The 9,670-nt window shown below is 56.7% G+C and overlaps 1 protein-coding gene across 1 annotated transcript in view; it reads right to left on the bottom strand.

Moving 5' to 3' along the window:
* ETNK2 (ethanolamine kinase 2) overlaps positions 1-9,670 on the bottom strand; it is a 16,394-nt gene that overhangs the window by 3,022 nt on the left and 3,702 nt on the right. The window contains exons 3-5 of the mRNA XM_015569289.1: positions 4,432-4,574; positions 3,547-3,630; positions 1,114-1,259 (exon numbers count right to left, since the gene is read on the bottom strand). Of these exons, the coding sequence (XP_015424775.1) occupies positions 1,114-1,259; positions 3,547-3,630; positions 4,432-4,574 (373 nt within the window). The remainder of the gene's footprint in view (positions 1-1,113; positions 1,260-3,546; positions 3,631-4,431; positions 4,575-9,670) is intronic.

Genomic DNA, 9,670 nt, shown 5'->3' with positions numbered 1-9,670 from the left:
TACCTTCTATCAGGAGGTGGTCAAGCTGGAAAATGAGTGTAGATGTGGGAATAAGAAGCCAGAATCTGGGCACTGCGCTTTCAACTGTTTTCCCCAGAGCCAGAGGTGCCCAGGGGCCCAGGTCACCCCAGGTACAGGAAGCCAGAGAGCCGAGCTTCCGGCTGCCCCCCAACAAACAGCGGTGACACCAGTACTTTCCCTGCTGGGGTCCCCCACCCCGGCCCAAGTCCTGCTGGCTCTGGGGTTGACTATCCAGTACCTCCCTCCACTTTCTGCCTTTTTCAGGACTTAAAGGGGGTGGGGGGGCGTAGGCCAATTCGCAAGTATGAGTGACCACTAGAAACTTAAGCAAGAAAAAGGCTTTGAGTAAAACAAGCCAGGAGGAAGAGCCTGAAGGAGAACCAGCTTTGTGCTGTGAGGACAGAAAGGGCAGCTGAACTCCCAGGTAAGCACAGATTTTACTTCAGCTCTTCGGTGGATTGTGAAATTCAGGGCAGCTGACTTACTTGCTTACGCATGGCTGACACTAGTAAGACCAGTTAGCATGCTCCTGAGCACACGCCAGTGGACACCTGGCATAAACCATGACCCCGAGTAAGTGGCACACGGATCAAGAACCGACAGCACAGTAATCGGAGCAGGAAGAGCCTGACGGGAAAGGCTTACCGAGCTCTGAGTCAGCAGAGGACGCTAACAAGGAGGATTAGAGCTAACACTCATTCTCTATCTCCTCCAAAGGCTACAGAAAAGAAGGGGTGTGTTTAACTGTAGCATGAAAGATTAAGGTTAGACACTAGAAGGAACTTCTGGTCCAAGTGAGAGAACTGCTAAAATAGGAAGCTGAGATTTCCTGGAAGTAGTTTCCAGGAAAGGGAGAACCTAGACTTGCGGGGGTGGGGGAAGCAGGGCACCTTAGTATTATGGGGGTGCCTAAGAGGGCTCTTCCTCGATCTCACCTCTAGGGTAGGGTTCCCCGGGACCTCACACCTGGCCCTGGCTCTGTTTCCTCCACCCTGAGGCTGTGAGAGGCAGGAGCTGGGGGTGGGTCCCTGTCCCACCTCCAGGCTCCGCCCTGCCCTGCTCCCTGCCAGCCACCAAGGCACACGCACTCACCAGGGCAAACTTGTTGACCTGCACGTAGAGCCGCTGCACCTCGCTGGAGGTCACGGCCATCCCCTTCTGTGCCTGCAGGTAGTAGCGCAGCCACTGTAGCTGGGTCTCCCTCGCAGGGTAGAGGCAGTAATCAACTTCATTCACACCTGGTGGGAGGGAGGCGGCATCTCAGAAGGCCCACCTGGGGCCTCCTCCAGCTCAGGTGTTCCCTGCTTTGCTGGGCGGGGCCTAGGAGTGCAGCCTGCTGGTTGCCTGTAATGTGTAGAGGGTTGACCCCCACCCCATCTGGGGCACTGAGAGCAGCATATTGGTTGAGGGGCAAGGGATAGTCCTGGGCGTGATGGGGACCCCCTGAGCACCACTGTCTCCCCTGTGCCCTATATAACACGATGTCACATTTGGGGCCCAGCACTGAGTCAGGGCTCAGCTGTCTTAGGCCCGATGCTGACCTCCAGTTAACCTCGAACAAGCTCTTTCCTCTCATGGCCCAAACCTCTCCGTTGCAAACGAAGGGCTCTGTGTGACTCAAACGCTGCTTCCTGCGGGCCGGCGACTCAAACATCATGGAGCGTGTTCACAACAGGTTCCAAGGCACCTGCCCCCACCCGATTCTCCCGACGACTGGGGAACAGCCAGGACTGGGTGGCCTCCATCCCTTCTGGCCCGCCCTTCCTTGAGTCCTCAAGCTGCCAGCCCAGCACCTGGCACATCCTGGGCACAGAGGCAGAGCCTGGGCTTTAGAGCTGGCACAGAAAGCAGCAGTTTATTGAAGACAGAATTAGGATTGGACCACCTTCCCCGGTCTCTTCCTCCCTCTTCCTTCCTTCCCTCGCTTCCCTTAGGTTTCTGGAGAAACACACTCGGTCGCCCAGGGCCCCAAGGGTATGGCTAGGAGGCATCTCCTTGTGCAGACGCAGAAACTAAGAAGCAGAGAGAAGATACTTGCTCAAGGTCAGGCGGTGGTCAGGTGGTTAGAGGTGGGCTCAGGATGGGAACACCGATTTCCAGCTCCCAGGAACAGGCCCCCTGGTTCCCACGAACCCTGGACGTCCCTCTCCCCGGCTCCCACTCTCCTCCTTGCCCCCCTCCCCCCCATGCTCAGTCCTCCTCCTTCATTCTCAGCTTAGGGGCAGGATGCAATCTGCCCTTTTGGGAGACAGTCCAGCTGGACTTTGCTCTGTGTGGTGGGTGAGAAGGACTTAACATGCTTAAGAACGATCTCTTCTGGAAGGGTCAGTGGGCCTGGCAGCTGAGCACACACGGCCCCAGTGCCCTGCAGATGCCAGCCTCAGCTCATGCCACCCCCACAGTTCAGCCGCTCTGCCCAGCTGAGCCTCTGGTGCCTGGGAGTCATACCCTCGGGTATAATTAGCACTCATAGGCCAACAGACCTGGTCAGCTGGGGTTCCAGAAGGGTCGTGATTGGCTTAGATTGGGCTGCGGAGTGGCTGAAGCTGGGCCAGGTGAGTGAGCACCTCACACTGCCATCCTGGGTGTCCCTCCAACCCCAGTGTCAGGGCGTAGCTTTTCACCCTACGGGGTTGTTTTTTAACAAGCTCTCAAGCTGGACACAGTCACCCTGCTCCCCTACACCCTGATTCTGTGTGCACACTGCCTACTCCCAGGAAACACTCCCCGTCCACCGTCCAGCCCTGCGCCGGTCTCCAGGCTGCAGGCTCCCCGTCCTGGTATCAGCAGCCAGTGCTAATATCTGCTGAGCATGTGCCGTACTTGTGTGTGTGTGTGTGTGTGTCTCATGTGGATACTATGAAGCAAGTCCTAGTGTTTTATCTCCATTCTACAGAGGCGCAGAGAAGGCCAGGGCCAGGCAGCAAGCACCAGAGCCAGGCTTTAAAGTCAGGAAGCCAAGCTGCAGAGGACATACTTTAACTAGTTGCAACGAGGTTCTTTTCATACTGCCCCCAGGCAAGTAGCTGCTTACAGCTTGTTCTGCTCCTTACCTGCCTGCTGGGCCCTCGTCTACAAGCCTGCAGGTTGCACCATCTACAAGCCTGCCGGTTGCACCGGGCAGAAAGGAGCTTGGGCAAGGGGGTGAGTTGAGGCCGAAGTTGTCCTGTGCTGGCCCAGCTGGCGAGGGCTGCATGTACCCAGAGGAAGGGGTCTTTTGCTAAGTCACAGGCCAAGCCAGGGATCCTAGGTACGCATGTCTTCCTACTTTGTAACCAACTGCCAGATTGGCCACAGGTGTGTCCTGTGTAGGCGGGTCCTGCCTCCCCCAGGAGACTTGGCGCTCTCCAGTGCAGGCTGTGTCTCCCCATCCACCTCCTCGCCCCGAGCTGGGATATTTCGGAGGACAGGGGCTGTCTAGGCTCCACCCCCAAGTACAGGACCCCTCTCATCCTCTCCCTGACCTGACCAGCCAACATACAGAGGGAATGTTGGACGCAGGCCAAAGAGCAATGCCCCTCTCACCTGCAAACTCATTGAAATGGTTGCCAATGTCAAAAGCTTGGTAGTTGTAGCCGGCATATTCATAGTCAATGAACCGTACGTGACCTGTGGGGTAGAGAAGCGCGGAGGTCGGCCCTGGAGACCTGGACAAGCCCGGTCACGCTGTGTGCAGCTCACCGCTCCTGTGCTGGCCTCACCCAACCTCTCCAGCAGCATTCTTCAGCTGCTTCCTTCTGTCCGTCCATCTGTCCACCTGCCCTCCCCCACTCCAGCTGTCCCTCTCACAGAGCTAGTCCCTGGGGCTCTCCCCATGTAAAGACATCTGTCCTCAGCATGGTCAAGGGCCAGATTTAAACCAGAGGGCTCCCGCCCTCGCCGGTTTGGCTCAGCGGATGGAGCGTTGGCCTGCGGACTGAAGGGTCCCAGGTTCAATTCCGGTCAAGGGCACGTGCCTGGGTTGCAGGCTTGATCCCCAGTGGGGGTGAGGGTGTGTGCAGGAGGCAGCTGATCAATGATTCTCTCTCATCATTGCTGTTTCTACCTCTCTCTCCCTGTCCCTTTCTCTGAAATAAAAATATATATTTAAAAATAATAATAAAAATAAAGCAAAAGGGTTCCCTGGGGGAAGCTCAGGTCAGGCCACCGGAAGGCTTGAAACAGCCGAGAAGGCGTGGGAAGCCCAAAGCATTGTGGGGGGTGTTGCTCGAGCGCCCTGACATGAAAGGCCTCCACACACCCTGCTGATGAGCCCTTTCCTGGCACAGACTTTCCTAAGGGGGAATTTGCTCCTTTTCCATTTCTCTCCTACAAATGAACTTAAGATCTAAGTGAAAGTCTCCTGTGCTTGTCCCGGGACCAGCCTTGGGAGCAGGACCCTGCCGCCCGCCCGGGCCGATGCAGCCGCACCTTTAGTGCTGTCGTAGATGATGTTCTTGCAGAGCAGGTCGTTGTGACAAAACACCACAGGGGAGCCCAGCTGGGACAGGTGCTCCTTCAGCCAGGCCAGCTCCCGCTCCAGCACCTCCAGCGTGGGGACATCTGCGGAAAGGCTGGGGGGCGAGAGAGGGGACTGAGAAGGGGGTGGTGGTGGCTGAAAGCGGACAGGCAGGGGCTTGGCCTCCTCATGACCTCGTGCTGCAGAGGGAACCTGGACATATGGCCAATCTTTTGTCATCTGCAACATGGCACTAGGGCTTCCTGTCCTGATGACCTGTGGTTACTCTAAGAAGCTGATGGAAACACTGGCTTCAAAGCATTTGCAAAGCACCATCATCCCTGATGGAAGGGCATCCCTGCTGCTTCGTGAAGGAGACAGGGAGGTACTGAAGGAGGCGCAGGGAGGACAGGGAGGTGAGGATGAGTGACCAAACGCACTTATCTCCGAGTAAGAACAGGGGCAGCTGTGCAGGGTGCACAGGCCTGATCTTAGGATGCAGGAGATGCAGGGAGGATTCCTGGGGAAGGGGCCGCTCTAACAAGGCTCCCTGCGAAGTTCCTCAGGGCTGAGCGCAGGGCTGGAGCGCTGGCACGCTCTGGGGGAGGCAGAGATGTGCTGGTCCGTGTCCCTCACGCTCTGGCAGCCGGCGGCACCGGGATCATATAGTTTCACTTCATATCCCACAGGCAGCCATGCAGCCACAGCAGCAAGCAAAGAAGGTGCTGCTTGAGCTCCCTCCTGCGAGGCCCAGGGCACATGGGGACCGTCCAGAGGGAAGCACGGCGGTGCAGCTCCCCGACATCGTGCCTGCCCCCCTGAAGGAGGAGTGTGAGTTTCCTTGTCCCAGAGCCCTGAGGGCCGGATCGTGTGGGCCACCTGAGGGCAGGAACAAAGCACCTGGAGCCCCTCTGCCCCACCCGCTCCCACAGCACACACTGAGGAGTGAATGAATGGGCCCTCAGAGGCCTGGGAAGCTGATGAGGAGACGCTGTGCACAGACGCTCTGAACTGCGGTCCCAGGAAGCACAGGCTCCGTGCACACTAAAGGCCAAGGAGTCAGCAGAGCCCTTAGAAAGAACCCCAGAACCACCCATGGAGGAGGGGAGGGGCTGCGGCGTGTTTCCACGCACGCATCTCCTGTGTGCTCTCTCGTCCGGGGCAGCGAGAGGATGTGCAGGGGGGTGAGAAGGAGAGAGGTCCTCCCAAAGCTCCCACGGGTGCCCACACCCCCAGCCCAGAAACCGGAATGTGTGGAAGAGTCCTCAGCATCTAACGTGTCCCCACGTCCCCCCCGGAGATGGGTGAGTGGCCGACTGCCTCACACTATGAGAAGGTCAAAGCTAAAGAGGATCCTAGGTCTCCAGACGAGCCGCATGGGGACACTGTGGCTCAGGAAGGGCAGTCTTCCTTCCAGCCTCAGGTGTCTCCTGTACAGCTAGACCCTCAGCCCGTCCAAGGATGGGCATCAAGCCAGGCCTCTAACCACGAGGGCCCGGTGCCCCCTGGCGTGCAGGCCCCTGGGAGCGCAGGCATCTGTTAGGGGCTGTCAGGGAGGCCTCCCGACCCCCGACCCCCAACCCCTTCACTGGAGTTTATCTGTAGCCACAGGCTGCATAGCATGCATTTTCCTCTTGGCTCTCCCTAAGAAGCTACCTTTTTTTTTTTTTTTTAAAGATTCTCCTTTTTCTTGGATGGAGACCATCCAAAGATAAAACTGAGGAGGTCTCCTTTGCTTTGCCCAGGTCTCAGTTTGAAAAACATGGCTTTGCCATCCAAGATGCCTGCTGCCCAGGCCCTGACCTCCGCCTGACCCCACACTACCCACCCCAAGGCCACACAGATGGTTACCGTGGGAACAATCCTGACCTCCCTCCCTCGCCCGAGCACCTGGACCCTCGCCAGCACAGCGTCCCTCAGCCCCGACACCCCATCCTCTCCAGGGCTGAGGGCCTGGCAGGGGGGGGCATCTTGGAGACTTTCACACGCCAGGCAGCGGCTCCTGTCCCTCTGAGGCCACGGGGGCGGGTGACGGGGCCTGGGGTTCTCCCTGATGAAGGGACGGATGCCTGGCCAGTGCCCACTCAGCTCTCGGGATCGGAGTGGGAAAACAAGACCCTTGTACCCAGGGTAATCTGTCTTCCCCTAGCGTATCGCTGACCATGACCTTTCCTCCCTGAAGATAACATCTCGGCCTCAGTTGTATTTCAGCTCCAGGCCCAGAAAAGCAGCAAAACCAGACAAGTAGCGTAGCTGCCTCAGGACCAGCTGCAGTGACTAATGACGCTGCCCTGACGGCAACCAATCAGTGGAGACCACGACCTAAAAAAGCACACCTGGAAGGCTGATGAACATTCTACTGAGAACCTCCCCCCAAGACCTCCCCTAGGATTTCCACCTGCAAGAGAGAGACATATTCTCAGGACGAGGGGCCCAGCCGCAAAGTGCTCTCCCTTCAAGGAGCCATTCCCTTCCCCTCTTCCCTATAAGAGGCCCCAACCAGGGGCGCAACAGGCAGCGGCAGCTCATCCCGGCCACTCCCCGAACCTGTCTCCCAGGCAGGTTCCCTAAGCCAGAGCAGCCCGGCCGAGGCTCCCCGGTGGCTTCCTCTATGCCCTTCCTTGTGTCACTGTCCTACGTGTGTTACTGCCGTCATCATGGACCCAGTACCCTTTGGCTCAGTGCTGGGCAGCCCTTCCCTTTGGACATCCCCCATTCTCTGCCTCCGTTTCCTTAAATAAATTCAATTTTTCTTTATTCACCGTCTGAGATGGCTATTTAGCCTTCCCGCACATCAGCGACTTTCACCTTTCACCTAGTTCTAACTGTTTGTTGCCCATTCCATTGTAACACTCCTCCAGCTGGTCTCCCTACCCCAATCCCTGCTTCCCTAACTCCCACCTCCACCACGTCCTGGGCAGGTTACTGACCTGAGTCCCCCCGCTCAAACACCTTCACAATTACTTTCCACTGCAGCCAAATTCCTTAACCTGACCTTCAAGGCCCCCTCACACGCTAGCTTCAGCTCACACGACCCCTGCAGCTCTCTCTCCAGACCCCTCCCAACCCTTCCTGAAGATCTGCTCTGGCCAACTCGTCTACCCCTCAACCACGAGCAAGCTGTGCTCAGGCCACCTCCTCCAGCCGGAGCGCCTCCCTTCCCATCTCTGCCAGGAAGACCGTCCCTGGTTCTCCTACCCCTGGCGCGCATTACACACCCTGCCTCCTTCCATGGCTCTGCGCGGGCGGGTCCTCTTTACCCAGAGGGACCCTAAGCTTCTGTGGGCAGAGCCAATGCCACCTTGGTATTTTTATTGTTTTAAATCCCAATCAATCCGTGCGTGTGAAATGAAGGATGGACTACATCAGGGTTATTAGGAAAATTACGAGACAGGGTTATTACAGGACTCAGGTGCTGCATCTTGTCTGAGTGGTTGCTCATCACAGCCTGCTCTGGGGTATCGTGGGCAAGGGCAGGGCGGGCATCACCCCCTAAAGAGGCTTAAGAAAATTAAGCAAGTTGATTTGCTCAAGGTCAAAAGTGTGACAAGAACAAAGGGAGTTGGTCAGCTCTTCTCCAGAGAAGACTCTCCTCCCAACAAGGTCACCTCCCCCCCCCTCCCCCCCACCAAAGGATACACAGTGACCGCAGATTCAAAAGAAGCTGCAGTGGCAAGGATTATGCCTGAGCATCAGGCCTGGACTCTAGTCCTCGAGTTGCCACTGATGGCAATGACCTTGGGCAAGTCCTATCCCCACCCAGGGTCTCAGTTTCTTAATCTGTCAAATGGAAGAGGTGGGCTGGGGGATCTCAGGTCCTGTTGGCTGAGATGCCAGGGGATCCTACCCTCTGTGTGCTGTTCTAGTCCCAAGAGGCAAGGCGGCTCCTGTCCCAGAGATAACACTTGACATAGAAGGTCTGAACATGGGCCATGCTGGACAGAGTCCCAAAGCAGCGTCTGATCATCCTTAAGTGGGAGGACCCAGATAAGGCATCCTGTGTGCGAGCGTGTGACAGGGACACACGATCGGGAGAGATGCCATTCATGTCTTGTCATCTTCAAGGACGGAAGGAGGTACCCTGTCCTCAGACCTGTGTACCCCATCCCATGAACATCTGGAAAAAGGGTGTTCAAGCCTTTTTGGGGGGGAAGGGCGGGCAAGGTGACACCACTCTTTCTTCCTTGCCCCCATTGTTGACTCAACACTCAAGAGTAAGCGGGTGAGTCAGGTATCTGGAGCTAGAAGGGCTCTCAGATGGCTTATCTGGGAGTCCTGTCTTATCTGGGGAAAGGTGATGTCACGATGATGATGGAAAGAGCAGAGAGGAAACAGCAAGCTGTCAGTCGGAATAAGGTGGAAAGCAAGGCAGGGGTGGGGGTGAGGGTGGGGCACGAGGGGATGAGAGGCATCCAGACAAGCAGCAGGGGTCTTGGTGTCCCAAGGCCTTCTCAGCTGATGAGCTGACTTCTGACTGGCTTTAACAGCCTCACCACTTACCCAGAGGGCGGGCTTCCCTCCTCAGGCTAGAGGCAGCTCAAGTAGCCCTGACACTGGGCAAAGCTGAGCTCTGAGCCTCGGTGCCCTTTAAGTAAAATGGGAGATACTGTCCCTGACCCTAGGCCCTGCCACAACCAGCAGACTCACGAAGAAAGAAGCAGCCCTGGCCGGTGTTGCTCAGTGCTTACAGGGTCATCTCGTGCATTGAAGGGTCTCAGGTTCAATCCCTGGTCAGGCTGCCTGCAGGAGGCAGCTGATAGATGTTTCTCTCTCTCTCTCTCTTTCTCTCCCTCCCTCCCTCCCTTCTTCTTCTCTTTTTAGAACAGTGGTTCTCAACCTTCCTCATGCCGTGGACCCTTTAATACAGTTCCTCATGTTGTGGTGACCCCCAACCATAAAATTATTTTCGTTGCTACTTCATAACTGTAATTTTGCTACTGTTATGAACCGTAATATAAATATCTGATCTGCAGGATGTATTTAGGCGCCCCCTGTGAAAGGATCGTTCGATCCCCAAAGGGGTCGCGACCCACAGGTTGAGAACCGCTGCTGTAGAATCAATGACAACAACAACCTATCCTCGGGTGAGGACTGAAAGAAGAAGAAGCAAGAAGCACATGCATGGGGCTAAAACTGTGGATCCAAGGTCCTCAGCTTTCTCAATTGGCCCCACTCCCCCTGGCAAGAGAGGCTCAGCGGGGGGGACTGGAC

This window comes from Myotis davidii, unplaced genomic scaffold (genome assembly GCF_000327345.1).
Source record: "Myotis davidii unplaced genomic scaffold, ASM32734v1 scaffold246, whole genome shotgun sequence".
Taxonomy (NCBI): Eukaryota; Metazoa; Chordata; class Mammalia; order Chiroptera; family Vespertilionidae; genus Myotis; species Myotis davidii.
This window is presented reverse-complemented; position numbering and strand designations above follow the sequence as displayed.